The 20,559-nt window shown below is 35.5% G+C and overlaps 1 protein-coding gene and 1 pseudogene across 1 annotated transcript; one reads left to right on the top strand and one right to left on the bottom strand.

Annotated features, from left to right (window-relative positions):
- Window positions 1-7,946: 7,946 nt before the first annotated feature.
- On the bottom strand, window positions 7,947-14,236 carry LOC120199852 (annotated as a pseudogene).
- A 1,164-nt stretch (window positions 14,237-15,400) lies between these two features.
- On the top strand, window positions 15,401-17,176 carry LOC120199859 (cytochrome P450 78A7-like). Its single transcript, XM_039200850.1, has 2 exons — window positions 15,401-16,470; window positions 16,547-17,176. Exons 1-2 carry the CDS (start codon window positions 15,475-15,477, stop codon window positions 17,174-17,176), a joined length of 1,626 nt encoding a protein of 541 aa, XP_039056781.1. The 5' UTR covers window positions 15,401-15,474.
- Window positions 17,177-20,559: the final 3,383 nt, after the last annotated feature.

Here is a 20,559-nt window from a genome sequence, read left to right as displayed (position 1 = left end):
AGGTTTTAAATTACTCACTATTTTATACAAGTAAATGTTTTGAAAAGTTAATGTGACACCACGGACTCGGATCCGGGTCGGGTACGGGTTGGGGGTGTTACATACGGTGTGTCGAGAAACCACTTGTAAAATTTCAGAACCAAATACCTTCAGTAAGATCCAATAGACTGTTGAACGGTGAGTCCTCAAATGATCTATTTTTTTTTGTGATCGCTTTGTTCGAAGTTTTTATTGATCTCCAAAAATTCTGATTTTTATGTGAATTATCTTCAATAAATTACGTTTCAATATGAAAATTGTCACCACGAAATTCCTCCTGTAGAATACTCAAGAAATTCGACAAGATTCTAGACTGAATCTACCGATGAAACTTGAATGATGTATTTGAAGGCTTTAATAAACTCCGATTGGGGTGAATTTTGGACTGGGGATTACTCTTAGGATGAGTATGAGAAATATAGAAAATAATCCCTAAATTTCTTATTTTACAATTTTTTAAAATTTTGACTTGAGACGATGAATCTTTTGCGAACTAGCTCTGTTGGGGTACTTTGACGGTTTTGTGTGCAAGAACAAGAAAGATTGCTTGATTCTTTCCAATAATTGGCCCAAATATTATACTAATTGATAGGGAAGTGGTGGTGGGTTAATGAACGTTGCTCTTATTGAAGAATTAAACCTAGAAAGCTATAGACTCGATGAAGAACAAAGGGGGATGAATAGGGGAAGGTGGTGGTAGCAACTAGGGTCTTTTAGAGTTTCTTTTAAGTGTTGGAAACAAGGTAAGAAACAAGATTAGAACAAGATAAATAAAAGATAAAGAAATTGAAAATAAAGTATGATAACCAAGAAATCAAAAGATCTCCCTTATAAAGGTGAACGATAATGATGATGGTGGTGAGGATGGATTTGTGGAACATAGATAGATAAGTGTCCTATCGAGCCCTCCTAGTCATAATGAAAAGAAAAACACAATAATATGGCTCTAACCAACCCTCCTAGTCGCGATGAAAAGGAAAATTGGAGTGTGAAGATTAATCTCCCTCATAAGAACTTGAAAGAACTCCAGGAGAAGAAGCTTCGAAGGCACAAGGCAATCAGCAATTGCAAAAACGAACTCTCGTTGTATTATTAATAAAAAAAATCTTATTTACAAAGTTGAATGAAGCCTCCTTTATATAGGGGATGAGTTCTAAAGGTCCTAAATAACTAATGAATAAAATAATAATAAACTAAACATGTCTTAACTATAATTCCTAATAAAATAATAATAACTAAAAATAATATTTTAACCCAACCTTAATTCCTAATAAAATAATAAATCTAATCTTAAAATATAATGCATCATCGTATATTAAATTTTATTTCAAATAATCAATATAAATATTGAAAATTCGTAATATTTACAAAATCACGTATTAATCTCGTATAGGAATTTATGCATTCGTTGTCTTCAATAAAATGAATGTATCTTGAGTTTATGATAACGGATTGATGCGATTAAAGAACCGTTGGAAATATAAGGGAAAGAAGATCGAATATTCAGAAGACATGTTGACCAAATAAGATCAGGATCTCATTCAAAAAGTCATCGTAAATCTATAACTGTTCTGATATTGTTTTACAAAGCTTGGACGAGTGGATCATTTGGAAGAGTTATTACTTCTTCCTTTGATGTGAGCCTTGTGATGCATTTATCATCCTCCCTTTATTCAAAAATATTCGACCTCGAATATGAAACATTAAAGGGAGCAACATTATAATAGTTTAATGATTCATTCACATTATGCTTACCGAATAGATATGCTTCGAATCTTCGAGACTTTGTTCTTCTAATAGGTTCGAGTAGAAACATTAGTCCAAAGAAGCATGTATTATGTACTCTGTTTCATGTATCATTTCCCCACTCCTAAAAAGGATTCGTCCTCGAATCTGAAAATCCAAAAGAAAGAGAATTAGATGTGTTGAAAGAAAAACTTGTGAAACCTTTAACAAGATCAATGTGATCTGTCTTTATGCATTTTAGTCGAGGTTTCTTCTTTGTAGGAATTGATTTCTTTTAGTCTTGAAATCCTCTTTTTCATACAAGTTTTTTAATTTGATGTTCTGGTTGAAATTCAACATGGCACCGACCACTTTGGCTTTCTGTACGATTGCTTCAGATAATTTCTCCATGGTATTATCCGTGTGTGGCGAGAATGAGTGTTTAAAAACCATGTCAATTGGTTTGTTAAAGTAATCCCTTAAGTCTCCTAAGTGTGGTTCATGAATTAAGAATTCTCAGGAGGAGATTTGTAGACTGTAGAACCTGTTTAGTTGGCAAGGAAACTCATATACAAGATAAAGCTCATTAAAAGCACTTTTAAAAGAATGGACAAAATATCTGAGTTATCATGATATACATCTTTGATATGTTCAATTCTCGGAATAGTAGTATGCTTAAGAATATACCTTAATGGTAAAGCATCGTCTACTATGTTTTGCTTACCTCGATCTGTTACGCACTTAAAGGATTTGTGTTTGGACTCTCGTAAATTGTGACTCTTCATTGATATGGCATAGTGATTAGGGATTTCAAGTGGTAACCCGTCATGAGGGTCACCTAGCACTATTCGACAACTACTGGCGATGTAAGGTGGTGGGATCAGTCTCGTGTTTCTTTTACTTTCTCATCATTTACATGGATTCCATGTGAATGAACTATAAAGCTTGTGGAGTTGTTCAAATCATATTTTGTCATTAAGATGGCATCATGACTAAGGCTTTCCTGGATGTAATCTTTTCGTAACAAATCTAACTCTTTGGTTTCTTCGATATTGTATGTTTGATGAGGTATGATGGAACCTTGAATTAGATTGGTTTGATATTGTTTTCCTCTTTTTGGTGGTAATTCGTTAGGTGGATCACCTAACACTTCTTGAAAATCCTGAAACAAAGATGAAAACACACTAGGCAAATCCTTGTTAATGTTAGGAATCAAAACAATTGATTTCGTAAAGCGAACAAGGATGGAAGGTTGTTTGTAAAGAAGGTTCTCTCTCAATTCTTTTATGCTCACACATAGACTTTGAGTCACTTTTTTCTTCTCATATTTAGGTTCACTCACCTCCCATGGGTCATTATTCTTTTGGCTTTTGTAACTACTGATCTCTTTTGCTTTTGCCTCTTTCTCAGCTTTTTCTTTTTTTGCTTTCACTACCTACTTACAAATTATAATTTGATCTTTAGGGGATGGAAGTTTATCATTCTTTGATGGTCGTCCTTTCTCCTTGTCAAGTTTGTCATCTCTTGGGTTTTTCAAAGAAGATGGAGTAAAGATAAGGAACGATTTGAAGGATTACCTTGGTAAGAGGATGAAGTACCTTTGTAATTTTCTCTGAATCGATATCTCCTTTGGATTTGTACTTCGAATTTCATTGCTTTCTTTAGTGTATCTTCAAGGTTTTTGTACCCTTGTAGATCAAGAAGATCAGTGATGTTTGAGTTTAAGCCGATGACGAATCTTGACACGGTGACCTCTTCTTTTTCAGTTATGTTAGCCCTATTCAGTAAGGAATGCATCTCCTTATAGTAGTCTTCAACTGAACTTCTACATTATCAAAGTCGGTGTAGTCGTAGTTTAACTTCTCATGTATAATGTGTCGGTCGGAAACGCTTTCTCATGGTTTGTTTGAGGTCGGTCCAAGAAGTGATTGTTGGAATTTGGAAGTTCTGGATCTTTTTCCTTGTTTGCATCCACCAAGTTTGAGCATATCCTTCGAATTGCATGGTGATGAGGTGAACTTGTTTAGCTTGGGGGCATTCATGGTATGTGAACATGAGATCAACTTTTCCTTCCCAATCGATGTACCTGTATGGATCATTGTCTCCTTTGAAAGACGGGATTGTGAACTTTGGTTTTGTAAAGAGTTCGGGTGCTTGGAAACGTGGTTGTTCTCGCCTGGGTACCAAAAGTTCAACATTGTTTGGTCTTGGATTCTGGTTTGATAGATCTAGTTGTGGTTCTTTTCATTCTCTCACAGTATTGGTAAATTCATCAAATATTTCAATTTGAGTCGTGAGTCGTGCAAGTGTGGCTAATATAGCCATAAGTGTCTCGTTGTTTTTGTCGCTAATCCTGAAATCATAACACTTGGAAGAAAATTTTAAAATAAAATAAAAATAAAAGAAAGACAATTCAACAAAGGAAGAAACCTCACAAGTCACTCCAAGAAAGTAACACAACGAGAGGCAAGTAAGTCAATCTTGTACTCTTTAAAACTCACTTTATCAAGTAGTCTTCCACAGTTCGTATCGGAGTTTGATTACCAGTAAAGACGATAAGAAAACCTAAAAGCTCTAAGATGCCAAAGAAGTGTTAGACTCTAATTGAACAAGAATGCAAAGAAGGATGAAGTATGCAAACTCTTTAGGCCAACTAATACAAGAAATATAATGTGTTAGATAATACAAAAGAACAATAAAAGGAAAAACAAAAGAACCTAAAGCACTAAGAGTCAAAGAAAAAAGGAGAACCAACCCATAAACCTAAAAAACGCTAGATCAACTTGAGAAACGTTTTTGAGTCGGTTAATAGTGTCCAAATATTTTGGAAAAATTCTTGAATGTCTTTCGTTGCGTCGAGAAACCACCTGTAAAACTTTAGAACCAAATACCTTCAGGAGTATATAATAGACTCTGTTGAACGGTGAGTCCTCAAGCAATCTGTTTTTTTGTGATCGCTTTGTTCAAAGGTTTTATTGATCTCCAAAAATTCTTATTTTTTTTGTAAATTATATTCAATATAAGTTTCAATATGAAAATTTTCACCACGAAATTCATCCTTTAGAATATTCAAGAAATTCGATAAGATTCTAGACCGAAACTGTCGAATAAACTTGAATGATGTATTTGAAGGCTCTAATGAACTCTGATTGGGGTGAATTTTGGAATGGGGATTACTCTTAGGATTAGTATGATATATGGATAAAATAAGCCCTAAATTTCTTATTTTTCAATTTTTTTGAAATTTTGACTTGAAACGATGAATCTTTTGCGAACTAGCTCCGTTGGGGTACCTTGACGGTTTTGTGTGCAATAACAAGCAAGATTGTTTGCTTCTTTCCACGAATTGGCCCAAATATGATACCAATTAATAGGGAAGAAATGGAAGATTAATGAATGTTGCTCTTGTTGAAGAATCAAACCTAGAATGCTCTAGACTCGATGAAGAACAAAGAGGGATGAATAGGGGAAGGTGGTGGCAGCAACTAGGGTCTTTTATAGTTTATTTTAACTGCTGGAAACAAGGTGAGAAACAATATTATAACTAGATAAATAAAAGACAAAGAAATTAAAAATAAAGTATGATAACCAAGAAATCAAAATATCTCTCTTATGAAGGTGAACGGTAAAGATGATGATGGTGAGGATGGATTTGTGGAAAATATATGGGTAAGTTTCTTATCGAGCCCTCCTAGTCGTAATAAAAAGGAAAATATGATAATATGGCTCTAACCAACCCTCCTAGTCGCTATGTAAAGGAAAATTGGAGTGTGAAGATTAATCTCCCTCACAAGAACTTGAAAGAACTCCAAGAGAAGAAGCTTCGAAGGCACAAGGCAATCAGCACTTGCAAAAACGAACTCCCATTGTATTATTAATCAAAGCAATCTTATTTACAAAGTTGAATGAAGCCTCATTTATATAGGGGATGAGTTCTAAAGGTCCTAAATAACTAATGAATAAAATAATAATAAATTAAACATGTCTTAACTCTAATTCCTAATAAAATAATAATAACTAAAAATAATATTTTAACCCAACCTTAATTCCTAATAAAATAATAAATCTAATCATAAAGGATAATGCATCATCCTATATTAAATTATATTATAAATAATCAATATAAATATTGAAAATTCGTAATATTTACAAAATCACGTATTAATCACGTATTAATCTCGTATAGGAATTTCTGCATGCGTTGTCTTTAATAAAATGAACGTATCTTGAGTTCCTGATATTGGATTGATGCGATTAAAAAACAGTTGAAAAGGTAAGGGAAATACGGTTGAATATTCAGAAGAAATGCTGATCAAATAAGATCAGGATACCATTCAAAAAGTCATCACAAGTCTGCTACTGTTCTGATCTTATTTTCCAAAGCTTGGGCGAGTGGATCATTTGGAAGAGTTATTACTTCTTCCTTTGATGTGAACCTTGTGATGCATGTATCAAGAATCAAAAATGGGTTTTTGGTAGGCTTATGATAATCTATGGATTCTAGCTCATTTTAGTAAGATTCAAGTCTTAAAAAGTGTTTTCAACCTCAATCCAAGAATTTAATTGAGTTAGTAGCCCCTTTTCTTACCCTTTATTTAGTGAAGAAGGTTGAAGAGAGCTCAAAAGCTTGAGATAAAGGAAAGTTAAACCTTGGTTGAGTTAAGGAGATTTCTAGTAGCCAAAGTGATAAGGTAACACATTCACAACTTATTCATACCTTTAGTGAATCATTAAAACTGCAAGATAGCTTAATGGTTGAGTTAAAAGCATGTTGAGCATGACCATGGTAGAATTCATATTTGTTATGTTTAAGCATGTTATAAAGCCTTATTTCTGACCCCTTATGATCACATAAGACAATAATAACAAATAGAAACCCTAAATTAGCAATGTAAATATGTTTAAATGCCCAAAAAGGGCATTCACGAGTCTGAGTATCAGTACTGGAGGAACTAGTATCGATATTCTTCTTATTTCAGGCTTAAAATACGTGGATATTGTAAGGGAAGTATCGATACCCCTTGAACGAGTATTGATATTTGGTTTCGGTATCGATACTAGGGGCTTGGTATCGAGACCAGTATTCCAATAGTCATTTTTGGTACCGATACTCAGTGAGCATCGATACCCAGAGTCTATTTTGCAACATAGAAACCAGTTTCAGCACTCATTTTCAACTTTAATTAGGGCATCGATACCTAAGGTTGAGTATCGATACCCTCGTTCAATTTTGTGTACCAAAACCCAAAAGTTTTTAAGGGACAATAGAGGTTCCCAAGGACTCTAATTACTCTCAAATAAGACTTCAAGTGGAACAATAGTATTGTTTAATTACATTTTGAAACACGATCAATTAGGGCAACATAAAACTAGCCTTGACTGATGCTCGAGATACGATTAGAACACACTAATTCATTTAATAAAGATAAGGTGACGGAGTTTAGAATCGGACTGGATATCCTTAAGTAGTGCGCAAGGCACTTTAAACTAACTAACTAGGGTGCAAGGTCTGACACTCATAAGGGCTGGGTTAGTTGAGGGTTTTGTGTTCCATGCAGAGATTTCGGGCCTCATCCTTGATAGTCTAGAGGGGTGTGTGAGCTCCGAGATGCAGAAATCCTTCAGCCGCACCATGATGTCTACCATAGAGTAGAGGGTGATTATACGAGTATACTCATCATTTTATTTTATCAATTGACTTGAGCATTTTTAATGAACCCTTTTAGTTTGGCTTAGTTGTTTGTGTGACACTGGGATAGTTAGCTCAACGTTTGGAATTTTTTTCCTTACGCAGATTCATATGCGGAGCTGTAAAGGAGCTTTTGTTCAGACTAGATCCATACCAGATTCAGAGAAGAGTACGTCTCGAGTTCTTTTTAGAAGACATGTATATTTGTAAACCTTGTTTTGTATATTCGATTCGTAACTTATTTTTTTATAATGGTATGTATATTTTAATTTATTATTTTGGGAGCTCCTGATTGTAAACAGTTTTATATAAATGTTGTCATTTTATTTCATGATGAGTATTACTAGTAAAGAACAATTTTGGTAATCCACTCTGGTGGTTCCGTATGGAACTCTGATCGGTTGAGTGTGTGTCGTACTGGTTTAGGGTGTTACAACTACTAATATTACTACTGTTAACAACCCTAACCTTCAAAAAATCAAAAACCCAAAAATCATAACCCCATTGAAATTTGGTAAATTGAAGGTGAAAGAAACCAACCATTGATGAAACCATAGATTGATTCATCCATGTGGTTAGCCACAGCTTGGTGCAGTTTCCAAGTAGACCAATCGAGATCATGATCCATCAATTCACTCGTTGTGGTAATTGCTCTCATATATGTTATACGGATACGGATATGGGGACAGTGACAAAAAATAGTAATTTCTAAAATTATAGGGTATGGGACGCTAAGGGTATGACATATAAAAAAATTTAAAATTATAAATATATATAAAAAATCATAAACAAAGTCAATACTTCATAGAAAAATAGGTGTAACACCCTAATTTAACTATAATTAAAATCCTAACATTTAATAATTTTTTCCAGACCCCTAAATTAACTTTTATGTCCAATTTGAAAAATACTAAAAAGTTGGTTCAAATTTTGAAATACCTAGAAAGATCAGGGATCAACTGGCAATTATACCAAAAATTCTATAAATCCTACTTTCTTCACCCGCGGCCGCTTCTTCTTCCTTTTGTTTCTTTTCTTCCTTTTCAGAAACAGAGGACCTCAATCCCTGGCTTAGGCTCATCATCTGCCCGTTGGGACTTCCTCTTCTTGCTCCCACTGTCCGTCTCACCATTTCAGTTCTATTTTTTGTTTGAATTCAAAATAGGGTCCCAAAGGTTCCTTCTCCGCCTTCGAATAGTGTTTCCTCTTCTCTGCCCAAGCAATTCTTGTCAGTGGTAATTACCCCATGGACATCCCCGAAACATCCCCAAAAAAGCTTTGATCATCCTCGAATTCAATCAACCGTACCCTACCACTCTGGCACATCCTCGATACGTACCCCAGTCGTCCTGTGCCCGAAACGTATCGGGTACTTGAAACGAGGCTCCTTTGCCGTCCCTGTGCTTCATATGGTCTCATAGTTTGAATCGAGTTCCCAAAGTATTCTAGGGACAACAGTGGTTCCAGTCTTGACCTTTTGTTTATAGCCAATTTGCAATCAGTTACCATTTCACCTGAAAAATGACACGTCCTTGTGATTTCTCTCTAAACAAATGCAGATAAACACTAGAAGGAGGAGATTTTCGTGGTTTTATATTCTGTGTTAGCCTTTTTTTTAGCTCTGCGATGGACTCTACCAAGAAGTGGAATATTCTCTCTAACACCTGTGGTGTTTCAAATCTACTGATAAACTCATCTTCATGAGTGAAAGACGTTGAAAAGCAAGCCTTTTGTCGGTGCATTAATGCACCGAATGGCATTAGTCAAAAGGGACTGTTTTTTATTGAAATTTTGGTAAGGGGAAATTACCAAATTTGGTCGGCGATACGAGTTTGTCGACGGAGGTGTTCTAATACACTGTGGTTTGCAGTAATTGTTAAAAACTATCCAAAAGAAGCCAGATTTGAGTGGGAGCGATGGCTGCAGACGAAGGGAAGGTGAAAATTGAGAAGTTCGATGGTGAGGACTTTGGCTTTTGGAAGATGTAGATTGAAGATTTTCTGTACCAGAAAAAGCTATATCAACCTCTCTTAGGAAAGCAACCAAAGGTCATGAAGGATGAAGACTAGGCTCTTCACTACATACAAGCCCTCAGAGTTATCTGACTGACGTTATCCTGCAATGTTGCTTTCAACATAGCAAAGGAAAAGACCACGGTGGGTCTTATGGCGGCTCACTCTAGTATATATGAGAAGCCATCGACCTCAAACAAAATTCACTTGATGAGGCGATTATTCAATTTACGGGTGACGGAAGGGGCATCACTGGCTCAACACCTAAATGAACTCAACACAATCACAACCCATTTAAGTTTCGTGGAAATTGAATTCGATGATGAAGTTCGAGCTTTAATTCACTTATCATCTCTACCAGACAGTTGGAATCCTCCTGTTACAACAGTTAGCAGCTCGTAGTGAAACAATAAATTGAAATTTGATGATGTTCAGGATCTGGTATTGAGTGAAAAAATTCGACGGAGAGAATCGAGTGAAGCATTAAGCTCTTCAGCCTTGCACACGGAGTCTAGAGGGAGAACTTCATAAAGAAATCCATATCGTGATAGATCAAAATCTAGAAGGGGGAAATAAAAAACGGGAAAGAAATATTTTAACAGTTATAATTGCGACATGAAGGGTCACTTTAAAAGAGATTGTCGAGCACCGAAGAAAGATACTGGCACACAGGAATCTGCCAACGTGATAGAGGAAATAGGTGATGCCATGATTATATGCGTCAATAGTCCGATTGAATAATGGATCTTGGATTCAGGGGTATCTTTCCATGCCACCCCATGCTAAGAAATCATGGAGAACTATGTCAGTAGTAATTTTGGGAAGGTTCATCTAGCGATGATGAAACCTTGAAGATCGTCGGAAAAGGAGACATTCGATTAAAGATGCCAAACCAGGCCACCTGGAAGCTGAAAGGAATGAGACATATTCCTGGCCTTAAAAGAAATTTGATTTCTGTAGGACAGCTTGATGGAGAAGGATATTGTACAACCTTTTCAGGTTGTGAATGGAAGATTACCAAAGGAGCACTCATCCTTGTTCTTGGAAAGAAGACTGGTACTCTCTATAAAACCTCAAATTTATATAATATCATTACAATAGCAGATGCTAATAGAAAAATAAACCTATGGTACCAAAGGCTTGGCCATATGAGCGAGAAAGAGATGAAGACACTTTTGTCAAAAGGGAAGCTGTCGGATCTAAAGAGTATAGATGACAGCCTATGTGAGGATTGCATCTTTGGTAAACAAAAGAAAGTTAGTTTTGCAAAGATTGGCAGGACGCCCAAGGCTACAAAGTTAGAGTTGGTTCATACTAATGTATGTGGACCATCTCCAGTTCTATCTATTGCAGGCTCACTATATTATGTTGCCTTCATCGATGATTCTACAAGGAAGGTGTGAGTTTATTTTCTAAAGAAGAAATCAAAAGTCTTTGATACCTTCAGAAATGGAAGGCCATGGTGGAAAATAAGACTGGTTTGAAAGTCAAGCGGTTGAGGTCTGATAATGGAGGAGAGTACAAAAATAGTAGATTTAGAGAATTTTGTGCAAACAATGGGATCAAGATGGAGACAATAGTTCCCATGACACCGCAGCAAAATTACGTAGCAGAGCGTATGAGTATAACTCTGAATGAACGTGCCAGAAGCATGAAGATACATGCATGCTTACCCAAATTACTATGGGCTAAAGCTATCAACATTGCAGCTTACCTGATCAACCGTGGGCCCTCAGTTCCCTTGGATGGAGGAATACCAGAGGAAGTTTGAAGCAGAAAAGAAATAAATCTTTCACACTTAAGAGTGTTTGGTTGTATTTCTTATGTACACATAAATTCTGCTGAAAGAAGTAAACTTGATGCTAAGTCCAACAAATGTGTCTTTGTTGGTTTGGTGGTGATGATTTTGGTTACCGTTTTTTAGACTACAAAAATCGAAAGATCATCAGAACCAGATATGTCATTTTCAATGAGAATGTGATGTACAAAGACAGGTCAACCATAGAATCAAGTAGCTCTAATACCGAAGCTGAAACAAAGGAATTTGCTGAGTTTGAGGAGATTTCTGGAAATGATGTTCAGATTAGTCCTAAAGCAGTTCAAGAAGAACCAGGCACACCAGAACTTAGACGCTCCTCCAGAATTCCTAAACCAACCCAACGTTATTTGCCTTCTTTGCACTACTTGTTGCTGACTGACAATGGTGAACCAGAGTGCTATGATGAAGCAATGCAGGTGGAGGATTCAGTCAAGTGGGAGTCTTCCATGAAAATGAGATGGACTCGATTATGTCAAATCAGACGTGGGAATTAGCTGAATTACCACCAGGTAAGAAAGTGCTCTATAACAAGTGGGTTTACATGATCAAAGAAGAGCACAATGGGAGCAAATGCTACAAAGCAAGATTGGTTGTCAAAGGTTTTCAGCAAAAAGAAGGTATTAACTACAATGAAATTTTCTCTTCAGTCGTGAAGCTGTCTATAATCAGACTGGTGCTAAAACTTTTAGTTGTAGAGAATCTACATCTTGAGCAGTTAGATGTAAAGACAGCTTTCTTTCATGGTGATTTGGAGGAAGAAATCTATATGAGGCAGCCAGAAGGCTTCATAGAGGCAGACAAGAAAAACCTGGTATGCAGTTGAAGAAGAGCTTGTATGGTTTAAAACAAACTCCTAGACAGTAGTACAAGAAGTTCGATAGTTTCATGGGTAGCAGTAGTTTTACTAGATGCCAAGCAGATCATTGTTGCTACATCAAGAAGTTTATTGTTGTACAACAAGTGGGTTTATTATTTTATTGTTGTACGTTGAAGACATGCTCGTTGTAGGCTCAGACATTCAGGGGATTATAAACTTAAAACAAAAATTGTCGAAGCAGTTTGCAATGAAAGATCTGGGCACTGCAAAGCAGATTCTTGGGATGAGGATTAAGACAGACACAAAGTCGGGGACTTTGATGTTATCACAGGCTGAGTACATCAACAAAGTACTCTCCAGGTTCAACATGCAAGATACTAAACCAGTAAGTACACCTTTAGGTGTTCATTTTAGACTCTCCAAATAACAGTCACTAAAGACGGGGGAATAACGTGCATACATGGTGAAGGTGTCGTATACCTCAGTAATTGGAAGTATAATGTATGCCATGGTTTGTACTAGACCATATATTCTCAAGCGGTAGGAGCTGTTAGAAGGTACATGAATAATCCGGGCAAGGTACACTGGGAAACAGTCAAATGGATCCTCAGATATCTACGGGGTACCACAAACAAAGCATTTTGTTTCAAAAGTGGAGATACGATACTGACAGGCTATGTAGATGCTGACTTAGCTGGAAATATTGACATCATAAGAAGCACTACAGGGTATGTCTATACTCTAGGAAGTACCGCAGTGAGTTGAGTTTCTCAACTACAGAAGATAGTTGCTCTCTCCACAATTGAAGCAGAATATGTCGTTCTTACGGAAGCCAGCAAGGAGATGGTTTGGCTCCAAAGTTTCTTGGAAGAGTTAGGCAAGAAACAAGAAAACAATGTTTTGTATTGCGATAGTCAAAGTGTTATCCATCTAGTGAAGAATCCGTCTTTTCATTCCAGGACGAATCACATACAATTGCGATATCATTTTATTCGGTCTCTTCTGGAATATGGGAATTTGAAACTTGAAAAGATTAGTGGAGCTCAAAATCCGGCAGACATGTTAACAAAGACGGTGACTACGGAAAAATTGAAGTTGTGTTCAACTTCAGTTGGCATGCTAGACTAACAAGAGTAGAAATGCTACTGCATTGATTGAGGTGTGAAGATAAATTAAAATCAGTCTTCAAGTGGGAGATTGTTGAAAGTCAAGCCTTTTTTTCAGTGCATTAATGCACCGAATGGCATTAGTCAAAATGGGCTATTTTTTGTTGAAATTTTGGTAAGGCGAAATTACCAAATTTAGTCCCTTTACTTTAGGGTATTTATAAAATTAGTCCTTCAGCTTCAACTTTCAACTATAAATATCTTAACTCATTTAGCTTCAAAATCATCCCAAATCATTCTAGCTCTCTCCCAATACTAGAGAAATTAGAGAGTTTTCTTAAGAGTAATTTTTAGGGTGTAATTGGGTTGTGAGTTGTGAGTGTTTTTTGTAAACACCTGTAAATTTTATCCCTTTAGTAAAAGATCTGTAGCAGTCTGGAGACGTATGCATAATTGGCCGAACTCCGTTATCAATTTCGGTGTAATTAGGGAAATTACTCGTTTATTTTCCCAACAAAAGGAAGTTTAAGCAATAGTTCATAGCCCTCTAGGAACCATCTCTCAAACACTGGGGCGTGATATTTTTACATTATCTTCTTGCAATTAAAATATTTCTGACAATGCGTTGAAGAAATGCCAGAAGGAGGTTCCATGGTCGATAGCATGGTTCATATAACAACTTATGAACACACCATCTACAAGCTTAGTGACCTGAATGGATAGCAGAGGCCTAGTTTGACCATCATAATTGATCGCTCTATCAAGGTCGAAGAACGATTGAACAACTAATGGAACATAGGTTGGGGAAACAATGTCAGACACCAATAAATCAGCAGTTGGGTGGATGAATTTGGCTCTAGGGTTGTTGTTGCAGTCAACAAATACGAAATAAGAAGGTGGATTTTCTTCTCTTTTGGTTATCAGGTGACATGCTAAGGGATATAAATGGAGGAGGGCGATGAAGAGTGACTTTTTTAGCCGCTCCAAGACATTGTTGATGGAGTGTTTTCCACATTCTTCGGGTGGAGGTTATGATTTTCAATGTGGTTATGATTTTTGGGTTTTTGATTTTTTGGAGATTAGGGTTTTCAATGGTAGAATAAGAAGAAGATAGTTAGGTTACCTGCCACATCAGCGAAAAACTCATGGAGAGAACCATAGGGACATAAATAAAAAGGAACTAAAAGTTTAATAAATGTATTGCAAGTTTCAAAAGTTGGGTGACCAAAATATAAATACCCTAAAAATTTAGTTACCATTTAAATAATTTACTCTTTTATTTTTGACATACTGAATTTTTTCTTTTGTCTGTAATTTATTTCTTAAATATATTTTTCTTTTGTCTGTAATTTATTTCTCAAATATATTTCTTATACGGAAGTTTAACATTTCTTATTTTACATTCTTTTTTATCGTACTTAGATGATAAGATCAACTATTTTCAAATCTTTAGCCATTCGTTTGGAATCATTGCCTCCATAAAAGAATGAATCATTTTTAACTTCTTCCTCCATTAAAATGTCATCGTCGTAGAAGTGATTGTTCCACCAAGTAGGTTTTGAATTCAGGTGAAACCCAATGAATTGAGTGGCAGCAGCAGCCGGCCGTAAGGAGTGCGTCAGTTGGGGCTCGCTCTCCAACCAAAAACCACGACCTCGTCTGTCCTCACTCGCTCACTGAGTCGTCAAACGAGACTGAGCTGAGCTGCAGAAAATAAAGAAAAACCACTGGCTTGGGTGGGTGGGGTAAACACTATGCTAAAAGCATTCAGAGTTCAGACTAGAGTTTTTTCAGGATTCACATCCACATTCAATGATTCGTCAACCATGACCGTACGATTTCATCTCTGAATCTTGGGCCGACTAAGTCGCCCACTATGAGTCGCGCTTCATTCATCCCCACTTCTTCTGTAATCTCTCTCCGTTTTATCTTCTGCGGTTAACACGTATTCTATAAGGTCATAACGCCCCTCCGCACAATACGCTATTATTATTATTATTATTATTATTATTACATTTCTTCCCTTTTTTATTTCTCTCTCATGCAAATCAGCTTTTCGTGTTCCTCTCTCCACGGAAACAGTCCCCCTTCCTTCGTCTCCTTTTTCCAATCTTTTTAACGTAATAAATCCATAGAATAATAAAATATAACAGTTACAATTATCACCAAACATCTTCTTACACTATATATAGTATCCAATCCTTTCATTTTCTTCTACCACTGCATAAACCATCTTCTTTATCGTGGCTTTTTCTCTTTGTTCTCCAATGGAGTTGGGTTTGGTTTCGAAAGATACAACCTGGTGGGTTTTTACTCTACCAGCTTTCTTTGGGTCCAAAAACCTGCTAGATGGTTGTGTTTTGCTTTCCATCTTCATGGCATTTCTTTCAGTTGCCTTTCTTTCCTGGGTTTTTGCTGTTGGTGGGATTGCATGGAAAAATGGAAGGAACCGAAAGGGTAGCCTTCCAATTTCTGGTCCTAGGGGTCTCCCTGTATTTGGTAGCCTATTTACTTTGAGTCGTGGCTTGGCTCACCGTTCCCTTGCTGCCATGGCTTGGTCCGGTGGCAACACGCAGCTCATGGCGTTTAGCCTCGGCTCCACCCCTGTCGTTGTAGCTTCCGATCATCATACTGCAAGAGAAATCCTAAACTCCCCTCACTTCGCCGACCGACCCATCAAACAGTCAGCTAAAAGCCTCATGTTCAGTCGAGCCATAGGATTCGCTCCCAATGGAACCTATTGGAGGCTTTTGAGAAGGATAGCTTCCTCCCACCTCTTTGCACCAAAGCGCATTATGGCACACGAAACCGGTCGCCAACTAGACAGCACCACCATGCTGCGCGACATAGCAAATGAGCAGACACTCCATGGCTCTGTTTTCTTAAGAAAACATCTTCAGTTTGCTGCTTTGAACAACATCATGGGGAGTGTTTTTGGCAAAAGATATGACCAGACAAAAGATGGTGAAGAATTGGAAGAGCTTAGGGATATGGTAGGAGAAGGGTTTGAACTCTTGGGGGCTTTTAATTGGTCTGATTATTTGCCATGGCTGAGTTACTTTTATGACCCCTTTCATATTAATCAACGTTGCTCGAAACTGGTTCCCCGAGTTAGAAAACTGGTCAAAGGCATCATTGAACAACACCAACAAAAACTATGTGAGTCCAAAATGTTGTTTGATAATGCTGATTTTGTAGATGTCTTGCACTCTCTCGACGGTGAAGAAAAGCTCCAAGAAGATGACATGGTTGCCGTTTTATGGGTTAGTGATACTGATTGTCTATAGTAATTTTACTTGCATGTTGAATACTGAGTCAACTTGGTGGATTTTGGTGCAGGAAATGATATTTAGAGGAACTGATACGACGGCTTTGTTGACGGAGTGGGTCATGGCTGAGTTGATTTTGCACCCGGAAATACAAGAGAAGCTGCATCTTGAAATTGACGGCGTTGTTGTGGCGAACAAAACCCTCACCGACGCCGACCTGTCAAAGTTGCCTTACCTTCAGGCGGTTGTCAAAGAAACCCTGCGGATCCATCCCCCGGGACCACTGCTTTCGTGGGCCAGGCTGTCCACGTCGGACGTCCAGCTCAGTAACGGGATGCTGATTCCGGCTAACACAACCGCCATGGTGAACATGTGGGCCATAACGCATGATCCTAATGTGTGGAACAACCCTCTGGAGTTCAAGCCCGAGAGGTTCCTGGAAGCCGACGTAGACGTCAGAGGTGGAGACCTGAGGCTCGCACCCTTTGGTGCTGGGCGCAGGGTTTGTCCTGGAAAGAACCTTGGGCTCGTCACAGTTAGCCTGTGGGTTGCTAAGCTGGTGCAGAATTTCAAGTGGGTTCAGGATTCAGCCAATCATCCAGTTGATTTGAGCGAAGTTCTCAAGCTCTCATGTGAGATGAAGTTTCCTGTGCATGCTATTGCTGTGGAAAGAGCTGATACTCCTTATCCAAAGCCCTAGGGTTTATCCTTTTCAGGGTTTAATCGTTATCGTTGTTATTGGCCTTATTTACTGTGTTTGGGTCGTCTTTCTAGATTTCCTAAGGTTTGATTTTATGTGCAAATGTATATTTAATATAGTGTTTTTAAAATGAATTTCCTGCAAGTATGTATTGATATTTAAGTTGGCTCAGTATTGGGATGATTTATGCAGTTTGAAGGTTTATATTAATTTTAAATCTAAGTTTCTGTTGTGTTGTATTGTTGTGCTTAGCGGGTTCTAAATGAATACAAACAACCCTAAATCAGCCATCCTGTCATGCGCTTGTTATGAACTAGTTTAATATTAAAAGATGTTGTTCTTGTTTTACTGATATTTTATTTTAACAAAAAGATATTATAGGTTAATCTACTTTTGAAAAAAATCAATGTAGTCCTTTTATTATTTTTTTCTCTTAATATGACATTCTAACTCGGAAAATAAACTTAATGTAACCCTTTGACCAACGGTTTTGTCATTGATCGGTACAATACTAGCGTATCGCTAACATGGCGATCCACAGTGCTGATGTGATGGTTCATCTGTCATGTTTGAGTTACCAATTTAGTCAATTTATCATGTCATCTATCAAGTTAATTTGCCATCCTAGACTGCTATGTCAGCACCGTCGACTACCATATCAACATTGTAACGATCAACGACTAAAAAACATTGGTTAAATGACAACATTGGATTTATTTTCTGAGTTGGAGGGTTATATTAGGTTTTTTTTAGTTGGAGTGTCACATTCGATGAAAAATAATATAGGGGCCACTTTGGGTTTTTTTCAAAAGTACAAGGACCTTTGATATTTTTTGCTTTTTATTTGAAAAGTTTTGCGGTCTCTATTTCTTCAGCTTACGTCAAAACTTGGATGTTTTATGTTAACGTTCGTCATAAGATTGTGATGAGTACACAGTGAGGAATGCGTGGTTCTATAAAGTTGATTTTGTTTGTTCATGGAATAGGTAACAGTTAGGTTTGAATTGAGTTATAACATACGAGTTCAATGATTCTTTTAACGCGATTTAAATTAAATCTATTTTTATTTTTTATACAAATATAAAAGTATTTTAAATAATATAATAAGTTTCTTAAACTCATCAGACTAGTTTAGCTCGAATAAAATATGTTTTTAAATCAAATCCAATTTTCTTTACTCAATCGTGGAGTGTATGTTGCCTTCATCTAATCTATTAATTTATTAATATTGTAAAATAAAGAAAAATATATACACAATAACAATATATTATTTTCTTCATGTAGAGGAGTATAATATTTTTTTCTAAACTTCATATTTATAAACACATAAAATAAATGAAATTTTTAAATAAAATGAACATTAAATTTTGGAGTTTGTGATCCTAATGACAATAACCATCCATAAATAATAAATGTTTATAATATTTTTTAGTACGCACGCACACGTGTACACGTGCACATACATATTCTTAAGTAAATAGACATATACACATGCACATACGTACAAACATATATAATACACAACGTATGATTGTACGTTAAAAATGTTACCATAAAAATTCAATAAGACAAAATTCTAGTTAAAGAAAAAAAGATTATTGCATGTATTTATCTCCTCTCGTGATAACATCATATAAGATTTTAAAATCTTCATAATCTAATTTTGAAAACAATTTCCAAGTGTTGAAGTCGATAATGCATTGATGAATAAATCTATTAATTATCACTTAGATGAAATTAATGATCATTTGTAATAATATTTTTTGAAAGATCGTGAGAAAAATTAAAAAAATATATGTTACATTCTACCTCTTTTAATGTATCATTCTTTTAAGTGATGTATAAATTTTGTATCATCTTTGTACAAGATAATTATCTTTTTATGTGTGAAAGTAAATAACATTTTAGAATATGTTGGGTTGATATCTTAGTCAAACACATTCTGAACTTGTCTCATGCATAACATGTATCTTTGCATGATTTGAGGACAACTAATGTTTATCACGTTTACAAATCATGATATAGTTGTACATCCACATATAAATAAATATTTTATTTGAGATCAATTTTGATGTAAATCTAATAAATATTTTACATTAACAAAATTAACTAATTAAAACTTTAAATCATATATAGGTAAAAAAATCCTTAAGATTCTAATTTTAGTTAACCTTAAAGTCCAAACAAGGACGGAAGCTTAGAGGGGCTAGTTATAATTTTAAAGTAATACACACATTCTTTATATATATATATATATATATTTAATTTGGTCCCCTTAAAATGATGTGTATAATAAATTATTAAATTTAATTACTTGAAAGAATGTGTATATTATTTTAAATTTTGAAAATCATGTATATATTTATTTATTGAAAACAGCTTACATTTATTTTTATATTATTATTTTGTTTTTAAATGAATGAAAATATATTCTTCTTTGATATTTTTTATATCAAAATAAAAAAATTTCTTTGTGCTTTTTTTTGTTTGAATGTTCATATTCTTTGAATTGTTCATCTTCTATGAGTTGAAGACTTCAATCAAGTTATCAAATATTTTATTTCATTTGAAGGTAAGTTTTTTTAATATTTTTCAATTCAATTTATATTTATGGTTTTACTTCAAATAGAAATAGAAATTTTAAAAATTTATAGATTAATTTGTGTAAAATGTGAATTTATTATAAAATTAATTAATATATTTTTATGGTTATATGTTACAGATTGTGTGAAATTATGAGCAAACAAAAAGACTAGGTTCTTTTTTTAAAAAAAATACGTTAATAATATAGAAATTAGTATGCCATCGAAAACTCTAATGCTTGAACATTAAAGTTGTAGTCAATCTCCTTGAAGTCTTCGATTGTATAAATTGAAAACATTAATCTTCTATTTATAGAACGTGATCATGGATTACGTAAGCCAATATGGGAATATCCAATTAATCAACGAGATGAAATTCGACAAACATACTTGAGAGCAGTCTGTATCAAATTCGTCTCTCTAATTATCCATTTTCTCAAGATAAAACATCATAAGTGTTTTTAATATTCTTGGTTTGCTCAATTTTCTTCTTGGCTAGCTCGAGTATTCTCCGACTAAGGATGCTGCATATTGTTTGTCATGTTATCTTTTTACTATGAAATCTAGTATACAACCCGGCCGAGACATATTCATTGTTAAAGGGTTTAGAAGTTGGAAAAAAAGTAAATTCCAGAAAGAATAATGCTTTTCTTAATCACATTGGAGATCATGGGCAGAACATATCATGGGGCCAATTATATGTTTAATTATTAATTAATAAAGAAAAAAATATATATTTAAAAAAAATAAAGAAAAATTTACTAGTCCCCTCAATTATAAAAATTGTATTTATGGAAAATA

This window comes from Hibiscus syriacus, unplaced genomic scaffold, assembly GCF_006381635.1.
Source record: "Hibiscus syriacus cultivar Baekdansim isolate YM2019G1 unplaced genomic scaffold, ASM638163v2 tig00005678_pilon, whole genome shotgun sequence".
Taxonomy (NCBI): domain Eukaryota; kingdom Viridiplantae; phylum Streptophyta; class Magnoliopsida; order Malvales; family Malvaceae; genus Hibiscus; species Hibiscus syriacus.
This window is presented reverse-complemented; position numbering and strand designations above follow the sequence as displayed.

Coding starts and splice junctions, on each gene's coding strand:
- LOC120199859 (XM_039200850.1), top strand. CDS start 15,475: ATGGAGTTGGGTTTGGTTTCGAAAGATACAACCTGGTGGGTTTTTACT. Junction 16,471..16,546: donor ACATGGTTGCCGTTTTATGG/GTTAGTGATACT, acceptor ATTTTGGTGCAG/GAAATGATATTTAGAGGAAC.